This window comes from Macrosteles quadrilineatus, unplaced genomic scaffold, assembly GCF_028750875.1.
Source record: "Macrosteles quadrilineatus isolate MER2022 unplaced genomic scaffold, UCM_ALF_1.0 Scaffold_4__1_contigs__length_99947679, whole genome shotgun sequence".
Classification (NCBI taxonomy): Eukaryota; Metazoa; Arthropoda; class Insecta; order Hemiptera; family Cicadellidae; genus Macrosteles; species Macrosteles quadrilineatus.
Genome location: NW_026542597.1, coordinates 24,249,581 through 24,267,604, shown reverse-complemented (window position 1 = coordinate 24,267,604; position 18,024 = coordinate 24,249,581). Strand labels below are relative to the sequence as shown.

The window sequence follows — 18,024 nt, the reverse complement described above, 5'->3', positions numbered from 1 at the left end:
TAAATTTGTGAAGAAACATAACCTATTTTTACACAGAAGTGAACTTTTAATATAACATTTAATGTGAAGTGACAAATACAACAGTACAACAGCTGACCAGCTGATTTACAGAAAGTGAATTGGCCACTTTGCTTTCTCAAATCAGTGAGAGAACATGTACATTGTTAGGTAACTGTAGGAAAAAGTCATTGATTACCATCAGCTACGTCAACTTTATATACTCAATATGCACTATCCAAGATCATACGTGGAATTTGAAACTCAAAGACAGGAGTCATATAAAAACTCTGAGCCGAAAACTGTTCACAATCTTTTGTGATGTACAAATGCTGCTAGAGTTTTGATATTGTAGTATCCTTACAAACCGTATAACTTTATAGGATTTAAGTTTTTTCTCCTCGTAGGGTGTGCTCTGCTCAATAGCCAAGTTATACGAAATAACGCTGGTTCCGGCAATAGCACAACCGATGGGCCGTGCCTGCTTTATGTTATCTTCGGTTTGAAGTTTCATAAAAATCTTTCTTGCCATAAAACTGATCACTGTGTATTTCTTTCGGTCGTTACCCAACTTTATGGACATATTTTCCTCTTTATTCCAATCAATATTTCTTACAACACCATATTGTAGCGTTTCCTTTACAATAAGTGGTCTTCAGGTTATTTAGTAGTTTTGTGAATGTTAGCCAAAACTCCAAGGACAATCTAAACTTCATATTTATTGACAAAGTGTAACTTAAAATATAGTCCTTAGCAATATGTAAAGATTGTAAGTGTGAAAATGTAAAAATAAATTGCAATTGTTTTAAATGTTACAGTACATAAAGCCGAGAAAATGAAGGATTTATCGATACAATATGTCATTGTAGTCTTGCTTTCATATAACTAAAACTGCAGAAATTACAACGTTATGTAGTATTTGAGAAGAAAATTTTTGAATTTTAATTGAGATACTTTACAATCAAACATGTGAAGAGGTAATGGGAAAAAATTCAAACCTTTCTTACAAATATGGCAAAACAAAGATTTGAAATTAAGTTTGTACTTCAAGTATCTTCAAGTATCAATGCAGATCGATCTTTCAGCACTCATATAAAATATACTTATACAGTCCCTGGCATACTTTATGATCTTCTACTCCTATTTTTATTATAATACGTATATTTTACAGTCAGTTTTTAAGTTAAGATTAAAACGTCTCAAGTAAACAAATCTAAATAAAGTTTCATTTTCCAAGCACATAAAGTGTATAAAGTAATGTACTCATGATATCTACTTCATAGGTCAGGGCAGCCATTGCGGACCACTTGCTCATTCATTATTTATAATTATAATTCATTCATAACAGTTTCCGTCTGTCCGTGTACCTGCCATACGCTGCCACCAGTTCCCGATACCATCTATTTAATTGGGCAAATCGACTACTTTCAAATATATAACGGATAACTGACGACTGTTGAATTCTGGGTAATTGTTTATTTGTGTTCGGTTTTATCGCTTTAGGTTTTAGTATGTTGATCTGGAGATAGATTTATAATTAGTCTAAGGTTAGGGAAGGAATTAGTTTCTTCGTTAGGGACGTAAACATATATTGTGTGGGGGAAACAAAAAACAAAATCACTAGTAAAATGTTTTATTGTTATTGTTTGAGTCTCAACAAATGTTTAATCCATCAAGTAATAATTCCAAGACAAAACTCCGCCCAAAAATGACTTAAGTATTAAAAACCTTTAAAGAAATAAAATAAAATATTTATTCACAGAAGAGTAAAAAAGTCGGTTATACGATAAACATTACTTTATCATTAGCAACTTTTATTTATTAACTACTTTTGCCAATACTAACTTGTGTAAAATAACATATTTTTATGGAACTTTAGAAAACCTATTGGCTTCTATAACAACAACAATTGCTTAGAACAATTGTATCTGACAATTACGGTAGAAATTCGATTACACAAACAATGGAAAGCAACAAAATAAGACCAAGTACACAATTCCAATTATTTATTGAACATTTGCAAAAACAAAAAGGTTTTGAAAATATTATTACTCTTAATTTATATTACAAGCGATGGTTATTGAACGAAATGGACTACATGGCTAATCTATGGCCTAATGGGCTTTGTCTAAAAGCTGCATTAAATGGTCGGTTTAATGAAGTGAGTTTAATGCACTCACATGTTAAAAGCTTGCAGATAAATTATCTTGCATGGATTGTTCCGGGGGCTTAACTTTTCAGAACGCATTTACAGCATTTTGTTCGGATCGAAAGATATTTCGTTTAAGAGATTTTTTTTTTAATCCGTGTTATAATGTACTACAAAGGACGAAATATTTTATATGCGAGGAAAATAATGATAATTTTAAAATGACTACCTAATTGATTTTGTTGTTGCTTAAATAAGGAATCAGGGTTCTTCTTACCTGTGTGAAAATTAACTAAGAACATTCTTTTTATCAAAAACAAACATAACAGGTGTTTTAAAAAAGTCGATAAGTTAAAAATACTAACACAGGTCTGAAACTAAGTATAATGAAATGTCCAATGCAGTTATGACTGTTTATCCGTGGTGATATACTTGTTAGTTCTGCCTACTGCAAACGTACTTGTATGACATGTGTAGTATGTCATGGTGTATTTAACATGGTACATTATATTATGTACCTGTGAATTGGTCCTCTGATTTTACTGACGGATTAAGCTCCCTTGTCAACAATACCCTATATGTTTTCTCCTGAAGGTACTTGAAAGAGATGAAGTGCAGTATGTAACATAGTACATGATTCCTTTAGATGCAACAGTGGTTCTCTAATTTTAATAACGGATAAAGCTCAATTTTTTTCCAATAGCCCGTATGTTTTCCCCTAAAGATGTACTTGCCATAGCTGAAGTGTTATATGTCTCAGTACATGTAACATGGTACACATTCGTACCAGTACAGCGGTCCTAATTGTACGGATGCAGCCAAGTCCGTTTCTTTCCGCGGGAGATGCACGTCCCAGATACGACATTCGTGAGGTCTCCCCCGTTAAATTGGGTGACGTGGTTGTACCCATTCACTGGCGGTATTCGCCCAAAATATTATCTCTGCGGTCCAATTTCACAACATAAATAACGGATCCGATAAAGCAATCGTGGTCCAGGGTCGGGTCTTCCTGTGACCGACCTGAGGAATCCAACATCGGAGATAAGGAATTGCGTGGGTCATAAAGGAAGATCACAGAAATAGAATCACATCTTTCTCTATTCAAGAGAGTTACTTTTAGTGATTTCTGGATTTGCCTAAATGATAATATGGGCTACAAACTGTTGGTCTAGGTAGGTAATGTCACAAAACAGTTAGAGAAAGGCAGGATTCGAACCCAAGCCTTGGGCACCAAAATTCTCCAATAAAACTACAAAATCTGCATATATTGAGGTAGTTTATAATTTTTTACTTTTAAAGTGTTTCAACTACAATGATCACATGAGGGCCTTAAAACTTTTTTTAGGTAATTGCAGGTAATCTTTTTGTTACATTATTATCATTTTAATTTCCTAATATCTTTTACTTTGCAATACCAAACACATAGTTGGGTTGAGCTATATGGACAGTAGCTAGTAGGAGGTGGCAGAGCTAAAATATTGAAGCGTTTGTAGCTTGTGCATTCAATATTGGAAGGATTTCAAGCTTACAATTAATTACAATTAATACAGTTATTGGTCAGCAAGTATTTAATGCTAGCTGAATCAATGACATTGGAATTTTCTCAAATGGAAGAAACCTTCAACAATATCTCTAAGAGGAAATTTGTTCGAAGCAAAGAAATGTTGGTTTGATGCTAAACTATTTGCTCATTTCCTTTCTTGTCCTCAGATTGAAGTATGTGGTGATTGCAGAAGTCTGGTAAATCATTGTAAGATAATCATAGAGCTCTGGGCCACACACCGGGCTTCTCTAGTGAAGTTTTCCTAGAAGCGAGTAAAACGCTAACGCAGGGTAAGAAGTATTCCGAGTCATATCCTGTATCCAACTCATCCAACAATAGTTCTGATTGAATTCCTTTTGGTCACTCAAATATTTGATGGAAGCCACAGTACGAAACACGATATCCTTATGGATCTAGGAGGGTTTAGCATAAATTTATGTTGGAAAAACATTAAAGTAATACTAAAGCATCTGATAATTTTAGTATCCTACAAGAGAAAATAAGTTCTAGGAAAGGTTTTCCTGTGATCCAGTGTATTCAAAAGCTGGAGCTAGTTTTAGACGTGACACTAAAATGTTAGCTAATACAACAAGATTCATAAGGCTACATCTTACTCCAAGTGATACAAAATATCGTAATATACAAAATTTACAAATTACCTCTGTTTAATATGGATGTTTTGTTCTATCTTGCACAAGAACAACCATATAATTGGGAAACCATAAATAAATAAAACGTATATTAAAAGCTTGGAATCCCGAACAGTTATAGGCCACGATTTTCTGTTAAAAGAAATTCCTTTACCATGATAGGTAGCAGTTTTGTTGAAACAATCCTGCCTGATGTCACTTTTAAAGTGCAATTTTTAACCTTTACCGATAATTCACTTGAAATTTATATTAAAAATTGATTCCAAACGACTCTTCCTCAACAAATGACGATATTGCATTTTTACTAACCAAACTCAACACAATCACATACTCAAATCACAGCCAAAACAATTAACAAACGAAACGAAACAGTTCCACAATGATAAATCACACCACAGTTCTGTGAGATATGTTTTATTCAGAGATGTAATTGTTGGGGTGACCTTGAGCCAGTGTTTAGGATTATTACAGCTAGACTGGCGTGTGCGGCGCGGCGCGGACCCAGCGGCGTTTCTTGGGTCACGGAGCTCGGACCCACGACCCAGCCGCTTCTAGCTCCTAGCTGTTGTAAACCCTTACAAATAGTTATGATCTCCAGCACAATGTATTTCTCAATGTGTGTGGGTTGTATAAACTGAAGGTAGATGCAGTTATCTTTATGTAGGACTATGATCTTTTACATAACAAGCAGCTGCACCAGAAAAAAATTCATGAATTTGCAATAAGGTTAGTAGTTTATTAAAACTATTTTGAGTTGGAGTTATTTTGCTGCACATAGGCCATTATCAGTTTCATTACTTTGTACGCCAAGTAGTTACGTATGTATAAATATCAATGCAAGATTAGAGTGATTGATTGAGATTGTCTGTTTATTTTTGTTTCCGAAGATTAGTACTTAGTATATAGTGTATTTTTAACGTTAAAAAGTACAAACAGTTATTGTCCTTAAAAGTTTATCAGAATTTAATAAATGTTACTGTAAATTGGAAACTTTCTTCGTGATGGGTGTAAACATGTTAAAAATCATATTTGTTCACAACTTGTAAAGGACAATTTTGCTCAACATTCGTACAATAACTTTTTGTTTTGAATCACAGAAATAACGTCCTAAGTAATTTATGTTTACTGACAGACCAAAAATATATTTTAACAAATCCAATAAATATATCACTAGGAATATTTTAACTACGTAAGTAACTACTATTATTTGAGTATGAAATCGTTTATTAATTCAATAAATTGTATGTACTCATTTTAATTGCCAATTTGTTTTTATAGTTTTCTCAGGGAAATCAGAAGATTATTTAATGTTTTTCATTAGCATTAAACATTTTCAATAAAAGGTCGATCGGCGTAAGGAATTTCAGAAGAGGAAATTCGTTTGAGAGGTCGTAACTAGGAATGAAACTCGGTTTAAAATCAATGACGACCAGTTAAAGTCTCAGTTACGGTTATTTTGATTTCCATCTGAATCCTAAAGTTGAAAGTTAAACTTAAATGTTTAGTTAACTGCTGTATAAAACGTCCCCTCTTTTCTCTTTCAGAATCAAATACTGTATATTGAATAATGGTTTGGCCTTACATTTTACATTTAAAACCTTTTATCGTTGAAGATATTAAAAATGCTTTGAGTTTTCACTTTTTAACAACTCATAGGACCAAATAAATAAGTTGGAAATTTTTGAGACAAATAACGTTTATTAAGCATTCCTGCTAGTATCTTACTTCTTTGTCCCAGGGATGATTTATTGATTAAATCATCCCTATTTCCCTTGTATTTTGACCACATACCTAATTTATCAACAGAATTAAAAGACGATAAGTTTTGAGTGTACTCAAACACACGGTAGGGAAATGTAAACAGCAACAACACAAATTACAATTAACGGTTGTAATAAACTGGCACATACTTTCTCCTATCAGCTTGTCAACAACCCTTATAACGGACTAGCAGTGGTAGTAACAATGATATTCCTCGGTAAAATTACAAAAAATTAAATTACTTTTTAATTGTAGGCCTATATTTTACAGCATTTGGAACTGTATCGGTTTTTTAGAGTTAAAGGGGCCATGACTTGATACATTTTAATTAAAACTGTTTGAGTCGTTTTTTGAAAATACAATTTTTCCGTTTCTATAGAAAAAGCTTAAATCAAAATTCACTACCGTACTTTGAAACCGGGAGTGACCCAAAAATGTTGGGTGATTTGTGGGTAATATGAGTTTGTAATCCGCCATCATCATAACCATGCAACATGTTGAACTTTAAGGGTTGGTATTGTGACTAATACGAGTAACCCCTAATTCTTATATGCTCGAATATTTAAAAACATTTTCTACTTTTAATAAGCTATAGAGCCAACTATGTTTGATATACATTTATCACACGATAGCTTTAGAAAACCTCACCATTAACTCTAACTCAAAAACTCCATTACGTTTTATAGGGCCCAATACCATTGTATATTTTTATAGCTCACTTAAGACCGAGGCGACGACAATCTCGGAATCCAGACACGAAAATCCCTCTAAAACTGTTAGTTCTACGGACAGGTCGGTCAACTCGTGTCACATACAAGCTTATCTCTCTCACAGTCGTATTTCATCGTTTCCCCATCATAAGGAGCTGTCAAAGACCCATTAACATTACCCTAGGTCGTTGCCCTAAGTGACCAGGGAGATACCTCAATCTAATCATAAAACAGAACCATTCTAGGCCTACTTCTGAGAGTCTTTGTTTTGTTATAAGCATGCATTTGGTCAAGAATTAGTTTGATAGAGCTTAAAGTTTTCCCATTTCTTTGATTTGTGATTTTGTTAAAACACGAGATCCAGGCACTGCTCCAAAAAGCACTGAATCAAAACTCATTTTCGGACCAATGCCTTTTTGAAGCAGGGCCTTTCAGACCAGTCACTCACCCTTGCATTCGTTTTGGACCAGTGTCTTTTGGACTTATGCCTTTCGAAGCAATGCCGCGCTCCGAAGAAGACTGACCCTCTCTTTCTGAGGAATAGACCTAATGTGGCCAGATAATTCGTCGTAGAGAACATAGTTTGATTAAGAAGATTATTTGGATGGAGTGTGTAGTTTTGTTCGGTGTTTTATGAAGGTTGGTCCTTCTCAGATAGTTGATCGAGTCATACCAGTTGGTACATTTTTTAATTCCTTTAACTGTTCCGTAAGATTCAAAAGTGGTGTATAAAATAATTGAACGGTGTTTCTTATCAACATTGACCGTAGCTGGCTCAGTTGAAATAGTCAAAATTCTAAAACAGCTGACAACTTCAACAATCAAATGCATTTTTTATGGAAGTGAATTAATAGAAAACTGACATAGAGTATATATTGATTCTGGTAACATACTCATACTAGACTTATCCAAAAATGATCATACATAAAACATCCATAAACCATCATACATAAATTTCCATTTACTACATATTCGAACTGAGCCAAATCCCATGTTATTGGTAACTGTAGTAATCAATAAGAGTGAATTATCTAAAATGTAAAAGATAATGTTATATCCGTCAAATTGATGTAGTAATAAATATTTTCTGGTATTATAGAAAGCCGTTTAAGTATTTGTAGTATTTAAAAATAGATGTTTCAGACGGATTGATGGGTAAATAGGTGATGACAATACAACTATTAAATTAAATGTATTATTACTGTAAATATATGCTGGCAAATTTGAGAAAATATAAAAGTGTTGATAATACTAATGCTGATCGAAAAGGGAAAAAGGAAAAAATCGTACTTCCATTAATCATTTTGGATACACAGTTATTGTATAAAGTTTGTTTTTAATCAAATTATTTTCTTGCAGGATTGCGTACGGACAGCAATAAAGAAAACGCAGAAAGAAGTTTTAGTAGTTAAAAAATAATATTAACATACTAGAAATGCCATTATAAATGTAATTAGGACACAAAAGTAAAGATAGCATTAGTAAATCATTATTTTCTTCGTAAAAAATAAATAATGTTAAATTATGTAAACCACAATGTAGTTTACATTTATTGGTTACAGTGTTTTGACAGGTACAATTTGCATTCCATCATGTAATGGCAAGTGTTAATTTGATTGAGTTTAATATCATCATCATATATAAAGTTTATTGCTTCACTTATAGTAGTTGACCGAACAGCAATATATGAAATGACAGTGTATGTCATTACCACCACGCTATTATGATGTGCATCAATTAAAATTAAAAGCAATGTGAGTGGATTGGTTTTATATTCAATATATTTTAATTATTTTTCATAGTGCATGCATTTAAATATTATGAAGATAAAAAATTTTGAAAAACTACTTGATAAATATTGTATTCTGAGCACATATTTTCAGAGTTAACAACAGGAAATTCTAAAACTGTAGTTTTTTTTATTACTAATGTAAAAATGTTTTAGTTGCAGAAAGTAGAACATATGGATGGACTGTTTACTATTTAGATTCACGTTAAAGATTTTGGACATGCCATACATAGTTTATTAAAATAAACAAAAGAAACCAACATAACTAAATTGTTGTAACTAACATGCAAGTTATTACCCTGATATAATTAATATTGCAGTTTAATTTTGATATAAACATTTCTTAAACCTCATAAAATAGTGTTTCTTATTTTATAATTAAACCCTATTATTTTAGAATGTAATCAGTGAGTAAACTCATCTTAAAACAGAAATGCAAACATAGACAATACAATACAAATACATGTAAAGTTCATATTTTTGTTTGTGGTTTTAATTTGCTGAAGTATTGCATTACTGACCAAACACTACATGGATGACTTGCTTCATTGTAAGATCCATTGTTGCAACCACTTGAGCTTAAAATTTTATCTTCTGCTTCTGTTATTTTTTCTGTTTCATTCATAAATCTTTGCAAAATATGTCTTAGTTCTGCACGGGATATTCCATAATATTTCCACAAGCTGTGAGAATAACGCTCTGTTTCGTCCGCAATATCAATGTAAGGCTTTTCACTATTACTAACCTTTTTCAGATATAATCTTCCAAGATTTACCGATCCCGATAGCACTGCTCTGAATAAATGTTTGTTATATAACAAAATGTCACTAAACAATATACCCATGAAAGTATTGACTTTATTCTTCTCCTTTTCGTTTTTACAAGCCACCGAATCTTCAAACGAGTCGAAATCGTCTATAAGAATCATCACTTTCTTTTTAAAATAATGATGCAAAATGTTTGATAAAACTGAAAATGAACAAGATATGCTGTATTGATGAAGGTTTGTTTTGTTAGGATTGAAATACAGTGAAAAACTGTCCTTGTGAAAATGTTCCGCCCACAGACTGTTAATTTGTAAAAGATATTTGTGTTCATTAAATGATGTATTTATCACATATCTTAGACGAACCAGTAGATCTTCAAAACTTGTAATATTTATTAGATCCTTTAAATCTATAAATATAACGGGGTATGTTCCGAAATATTTAATAAACAATTCTTTTCTTCTAAATATATTCAAGTTGTTGTTGGCAAACACTTGGAAATTTAGCGAGCTATTTACATTCAATAAGTTACCATTTTCACCCACTGGTATTTGAAAAAATCTCCTAATCATGTTCAAGTTAGTGGATTTTCCAAATTTCCGTGGTGCCAACAGTTTAATATATCGTTGTTTTTTTGGCGATTTCCTCTTGTTTAGTTCAGTTAGTAAATCCTCAATCAATAAGGTTTTATCAATGAAATACACACCGTTTACAACGTCAAGGAAGTTACTTGTGGAAGTGTTCTGAAAACAAAAGCAGTTGCAATCAATAATAAACATTAGGAGTAAAAATAAAAAATAAATTACATACCAATACATTAAAATGTAACAAATGTTACCACTTCATGTGGCAATTGAGATAAGGACATAGGTGATCGTTTTAATTTAAGCATAGTAAAGAATTATGTTAGATGCCTTTAGTAGCCTTTTAAGTTACTAAGATCAGCTGTTTCATCAGCCAGAACCATTTATCAAAAGCCCAATGATTAAGAACAGCTGGATTAAGTTTCAAGCTTTCAAAACTTTACTAACATTTCTCAAGATCCTACCAGCTACCTTTTGATTACTTAGCGTGCTATGTAAACACTCACCTTACCAGTTATTGAAAAAAGTACATTGAAAAAAAGTAATTTTGTACTAGTTATCGCTACAGGATTGTATTTTGTGTGTTCTCATCTGTTTTGTAAAATTTAACAATGTGTTTACATTTTGTATGTGATTTCTACATACGCGTGAATGCTGCAAATAATAATGAATTCATTGATATCTACGCTGGTATTTTATCGGTTGCATACAATGACAATTAGATATTCTTCTACTAATGTTATACTGTAATAAAAATTCCTACCTGAAGTTGTGTATGGTTTGCGTGTAAAAATCCAGTGGTCATTGTTGTTATAGTTAGTATTCCAACTAAAAACATTGACCTAAAGATGAAAATTGTGACACCTTACTATTTTAAATATTTACACTAGCCATAAAAAGCTTTTGTCAGAATGCAATAGAATCAGCCACTAAAACAATAGTTCACGTATTTTATTGCGGCTATTATCAAGATCGTTCATTAAGATTTGATTTGTGAAATTGATATAGTAATTATTAATCAACAGCTGGACATTACTAAGTAAATAAAATAGCCTTTTTTAGGATTAAGCATTAACATAGAGAATTTTTACTGCACTCTATTGTTACCGTACGAAATCTTTTCAGAAAAATCTATTAATTTAACGCTTAAAACTCCTACAAATAATTCTTTTTATTTTAATGAATTTGAAAGGAAGTTAAAAGTTTCTTTAGGCCAGATGGTTCACTTCGTCGGAAAGTTGAATTAATTAATTCTTCCCTCAAGACCCCAAGTAGCCTAAGGGATGGGGTGACTACGACACAAATGCTTTAAGGAATTCAAAATCAATATATCCCTTGCAATAAAAAATAACTACTTAATCAACTCCTTTTTATCTTACCAATTCGTGAGTCTATTTACCGTCTTGTAAAAAACAAAAGCATATAAGTGTAAATATATGTTTAAGTGTATTTTTTCGGAAAAGTAGAATAAAGACTTTAAATGTTGAATGAACAACTGAACTATGAACCATATTCTGAACATCCTTAATTTTGTATGGATCAGTAACTACTATTTTGTTTTATCTTGACCCAAACTTATATTGAAATAATTTTGTAAGTTAGGTAAATCTCCTTTTCAAATCTATTTAGGTTTTACAATGCAGTTTTATCCCCCCATATATATTCATGGATTCCTGTTAATTTCTTTCATCTTTACAAAACACTAACACGATAGACATGCAATTTCAATGCATATATGTTTGATTCACCTTTCTAAGATATTCAAAAGAAAGATGTATGTATTCCTCAAAGTTTCACAAATACTTTAGGAAACTGTCCCTAAAAATAAATTAACTTAATCTTATTTTTCTTATCAATATATTTGAAAATTATGTCCAACAATGGATTGGTATTAGATTTCTTAAGCTGATTGGATTTAGGATAGTTGGGTCGGATCCAACCAACGATGGTCTATATCCTTATCTTCTGAGTTGTCAGAGATAAATTTAAAGTGTGGTAAGTGTTGAACTCCAATGTTTGAAAAAGAAAATTGCTGAATTTGTTAGCTATTCTAAGATTTTATTTGTAAAACAAGCTTTATTTTATTTGTACGGTTTGATTAGTTGATCATACTAGTAATGTTGTTGTGTGAGAGCTTTTATTTATATCTTTACTCAAGAGAATGTTTAGAAAATGCAACTTAACTTCCAATCGTAGGACGTAAAATGGTAAATTATTTTTCCTACAGTTACCCAAAAGTGTACATGTTCTCTCACTGATTTGAGAAAGCAAAGTGGCCAATTCGCTCATCAGTGAGACAATGTTAACATTGTCTCACTCTAATTACTTTGTCTCACTCCAGATTTGCAACGTGAAGGCATGAAATTGTGAACACGTAACATGCAGACAAGGTCGTATGCGCGCGAAATACGTTGGCAGCACTGGCTGTAAATCGGCTGGTCAGCTGTTGTACTGTTGTATCATTAAATGTCATATTAAAAGTTTACTTCTGTGTAAAAATATGTTACATTTCTTTACCAATTTATTTGTTTTATGGTAACTGAAGGAAAAATATAATGTGCAACTCGAGTGCAAAGTGCAATTGCCTCACTCGAGAAATCATTCCTCACTCGCCTACGGCTTGTGAGTAAGTATTTCTCTCGAGTGAGTCAATTGCTCCCTTTGCTCACTAGTTGCACAAATAACTATTAGACATTTCGCTTAGTTTGGTAAGTTTTTTATTACACTACGTCAACTGTATCATGCACATATAAAATTCTTAAGATCTCATGAAAACTAAAAGATTAATCCATCTAGCTCCATATTGAATAAACCTATTACAGTAATACTCCGACTGCGAGATCCTTTTGAAGCCGATTGAATATCCGGAAACTGATACTAATACCTTATATATTTCTAAAATTATATTATATAACAGTGATATCTAAAGGGTAGAAACACAGCTTAAGATAAACTGTCATTAATTTAAAGGGTTATATTAAAAATATGTGTTCTAATACGTTTTACACCATAAGCTACCAAATTTTAATATATTTTTTTAAAAACTTAATTATGATTTCTCAAATTACAAAACTGGAGGATTATAACATTTTAAAAAGACTTCTCCATGATTGTAGACTTATATCATGGTGTCTAAGAACATGTCTGATTGTAACTTATAATACTAGGCTATATAAAAATATTTAAATCTATATTGAAGATAGCTTTTCCATTAAGGTGTATAAATACTTAATTTATTTACTGTGCACTTGCTACTCAATTACGAACGTGAGATATTCTAAAATCTAACAGTGTATCATGTCTTACATATGGATAGATGGGAAATGTTTTCGCTAACATATATTGATTTTATCTGTAAATTCTACCATCACGAGCCATTATTTAAAGCGACCCCTTGGGTAAAAAGTTAAATTAATTATTTCCTCTCTAAGAGTGCTTCTGGTCCAAGGGGAAGGGAGAAAATTACCCTACGAGAATTCATAAGTCAAGGATTGATTTTGCTTCAAAGCCACATGTTTCGGCGAAATATTTATCGCCTGTTGAACTTTAAATAATGCTTTGTGATTCCTTAGAACATTTTACAAATCCATTTTTTTTTTAATAAAATATATTTAAGAGTACACATGTGATGTATAGTGCATACTAAGTAGTGTACTAGTGTATGTAACTACTGAATATATTTGAAAGTAATCTCTTTATTATATTATTAAAAAAGAAAACAAGATATATCACAAGTCTTTATAGTTTATTTTATTACTCACCTAGGATGATTATGTAAAAACTTAGATGAGTCCCTAGTTCCCTAGTCATCCCTAGTTTTTATTTGGTTGGAACAGCCAAACTGGGTAAATCTCTGTGCTATTAAAGTACTGACATATTTGCTTTGCCCAGACCATGTTACTTTAAAATTAGTTTTTACATTTATCTATAAACATGGATTTTATTTCAATGAATCTCTTTAAAGATTTTATGTCGTAACAAGACATTACCACTTTACACTGTGATACCCTCATTTACACTGGTAAAGAAAAAGGTTTACTGTTAAATATGGGAAACATGTTGAGGATCGCCTGAAGTAAAAATTTTATACATATATCATTCCGATGCAGGGTATATTCCAAATTTAGTCTTTTACGAAGTGTTTCAGAATAAAAATTGTATTAAGAGTTTTTAAAACCCATAATCTTTTCTTGTATTATTTATACTGAAAAAAATATATATTTTTTTTTCACGTTAACCTTATTCTTTGCACTGCAATATCTTCTTTGTCCCACATTTGGTCGTAGGAGGGTAACGTTATGAGATCCGTGGGTTTTAGAGCGCATGTTTAAGATCAACGAACGATAACCTCTGATCTCCGAGTCCGCAGTTAGTAGAATAGTCAATGTCGCTATTGCTAAATAAATTTGCAACCATATTGTTACTAAAGAGAAGAAGATGGTGTTGGATAACGTTTTACTGTTAAATTAAAAACAGACTTTTCAAATTGCAAATTGACTGTACAGTTTAAGTGGTTGTGGTATGGCATCATTTTGTTCTTCGGTTATGCATACAATAAAATGCCTAAATAAAAAAAAAAATACTACTCGTACACCTTAAATCACCATTTTCTATGATTTTCATTAAGAACTTGAATACAACTGGTCTATGAACCTACTACTAATTTGAAATCTGAGAATCAATAGTCAAATCTTTCAGCTAGGTTATGCCTTATATATTTATTTACAGCTTTGGGATATTTTCCATAATATCTTAGTAATATTTTCAGTGTGCCCTAGTATCATTATAAAAATTGTCAACTAATTTAAAATGTATTTTTTAATTGAAAGCATGAGTGGTAGTAAAAAATCTTCATTCAAACAAAATGTGGATATAACTTTTAACTAATATTATTGATGATTTTTATCCGTAGATAAACATTTATACAATAAAATGCTTTCACGCTAAAATTGGTTATGCTTGTTATACATATATAACTGTCTAAGTATCATATTACAAACATTTACTTCAACGCCATGCATAAACATAATAAACACAATATTTTACGAAACGAAATTTCTAATTTTATCGAAGTGGTTAATTTACAGCATTGAGATAGCCAAATCGTGATAACAAACAGCCTAGTCAGGCTGTAAAATCAGTTTGCAAGTGTGTAAAACTTAGCGTAGGACACGACAAAGATTCTTCGTCAATCCTAAAGTCAACATGGTCCGATACAACCGACTGCTAAAGGTGCTAAGATGTGCGACTACTTTTACAACATACTTCCGTTTCTTCTGATAGTGGAACATTTACTTGGTTGCTCGGATAGGTTCTCTACATTTCGCTTTAGCGACACTTAAATAAGTCATATTTGTTACCAACAATACAGTTGTTTTTCTAAATTAGAATCCACATACAATGCAAACGTTTGTACATATTTGTAGGCTATACGAAAGCAAATTTTGATTCTCAGACCATAAACAAAATTTCTTACTGTTACGTTAGATAATGCTATAATGTTTTAGTTTAATGTGTAAATAAGCAGCACATTTGGGTAGAAAATAGATTTTTTCAGCCTATATTTGCAATTGTTTGCAATATTTGACAATTCCTCGCAAAAAAAATAAGCACAGACGTCTTTAAGTAATAACATTTTCTACTTGTTGAAGCTTTAAGATCCTTTAAGACACTGGTATACTTATATTAGTGAATATTAATACACAAAATGATAATTAGCACGCTTAATCAGTAGCACTTTCCTAATGTTTGCAAATATAAATTAAACGAAATATTTTAGATTTAGTATATTAAAATGTTTGTGTGGTACAAACCCCCGTTGAAAGCTTGTATTTAGATTTTTATCCGAACCTGTAACATTGAGGTAGTTTTAAGGGTGGTTTGGGGTTGTCGTGTTACACAGCATTATCCAAGCGAAGTAAGCACCCAGTTAAGACCTTGTTTGAAAGTTAGCACGACATTTCACAGGAAACAACACAACTGGACCTTCCCTTTTTGAAAAAAATATTTAAAATCTCTGCGACGATATAAGCTCATACAGCTTTCTGTTCTTAATAGTTGTTGAAACAATTAAAATCCTACCTTTTTAAAATTTCTTTTGAAAATTTGGTTTTGACTTTATCACTACGGACATGTTAGTTTGCATATACTATTGAAAACCTAAACATTGACTTTGAAATGGGTATAATGATATTACCAATTGGGCACGCCACCTAGGTGCGTTTTTTACCCCAAATATGAAGGATTAGTGTAGAATTAAATTAGATGCCTTGTGTCAAATATTTACTGACATTTTACATCCGCTGTTTCATTAGTCAAGATAATTTATTGAAAGCCCAATAATCAAGGATAGCTGGGCCCATTTTTGAACCTCAAGAAGCTACTACCACATTTTTTGTGTCCTACATTACTAGGTACGAGTCCAAGATTGTTTTTCACATTACTTCAGGCAAGACCTAGGGGTTGCGACATTATCACTTAGATCAAATCCATTGGTGATTTGGCGGGATTTGAACCCGGGACCTCAAGTAACGAAGTCCCGTGCTCTAACCACTAGACCAGCTCGCTGACCCGCTACTACCACCATAGATAAAACATACTTTCTCATGTTCAATCCGGTGACATTTCAACTACCAAGCGAGCACTGAACCACCCAGCTACCCATCAACACTAAGGCTAGAAATGTTTCAAATCTAAACATTGACTTTGAACAGATTTCATCGTAAGCACCCTATTATGTTATTGTTTATTTAACTTATGTAAACTAGACTTAAAGTTAATCCTTTTTTTACTCCAAAAAAATGATATCTCATATAATACAGTTATGGGAAATGTAGGCCTAATATAACATCTGCAATGATAGTTCAATTGAAGTGGTTAGAGAATGGACGAATTAACTACCTTGCTACTCGACTTGACTGCTGGGGCTTAAAGTAACGACATCGACTTAGGTGATCCATGCTGTACCTGTTTGTTTTCTTCCTCAGATTAAAATAAAGTACTCTTCTCTAACCCAATTCAGACAGTAAGTTAAGTTGATAAACTAAATTAGTTACATATTTCACTTGCATAGTGTAATGTGTTCTTAGAAATTAAGTTGACACAAAATTATCTTAAACTACAATAAAACTTGTATGATGTCATAAATTACTTTACTCAAACCCCACTCAGACGATAAGTTAAGATGATAAACTATGTAAATAATTGATTTTACTTGCGAATTAGTGCAATGTATACAAGTAGCCTACTGTAAATTGGAGTGAACTTAGCAAGATTATATTTCAGACTTTTCAATTTTTTTTTTAGATTTATAATATCCTAAATAATGGTTGAAGGGTGAATTACATCATTAAGAAATAATATTTTTGTGAATTGTTAACTCCACTCCCATTCAAAATCTATGTTCGATTTTAGATACCTAATTTAGGTTTTGAAGAAAGTACATTTATATTCCATACATTAATGTTAGAAAAAACACACATTTGTTGAGAGAATTTTCGTATTAATTACTTTAAATTTTATTAATTAAGTATCTAAACACTCTACTCCAGTAAATTTGTATTATTTTCTTGTCTGACGTTGCTATGAAAGATGATATTTACAAACCACATTGTACGGTTTATGGGCTTAACTAAGAGCAAACCTAGCCGATGGTCGATTAAAAATACATCTGAAAGTGAAAAATACCTCTAATTAGAGGTATTTGGTATACTATGTACAATACACTTAAACATAGTTAATATATTTTTAATAATTTTACACTTATACTGTTGACTCACAAAATGTTTATAAAATATTGGTTAAGTATGGGCACTCCAATCATCATCAGACCAAATAGGCAAGTTGGTAAGTTACATTTGAAAATCCAAATTCGAAGCGTTAATCATAACTTAGAATTGACTGTGTATGAACTAGCACGTCATGGATAATGGAAATCAATATTGGCCAATCTTATTTCTTTCAAAACGTCACAGCAATGTTTACAGATAAATACACTGCTTGCCAAGGTGGAGCACAATGTAGAATCGTTGAGCTGTTATTGTGTAAAGCCCAGATCCGTGCTGACGGCTGATAC

At 31.9% G+C, this 18,024-nt stretch overlaps 1 protein-coding gene across 1 annotated transcript in view; it reads right to left on the bottom strand.

The window, feature by feature from the left end:
- Nucleotides 1-9,071: 9,071 nt before the first annotated feature.
- LOC128992806 (uncharacterized) overlaps nt 9,072-18,024 on the bottom strand; it is a 56,537-nt gene continuing 47,584 nt past the window's right edge. Inside the window, exon 2 of the mRNA XM_054416547.1 lies at nt 9,072-10,109. Coding sequence (XP_054272522.1) covers nt 9,072-10,109 — 1,038 coding nt within the window. The remainder of the gene's footprint in view (nt 10,110-18,024) is intronic.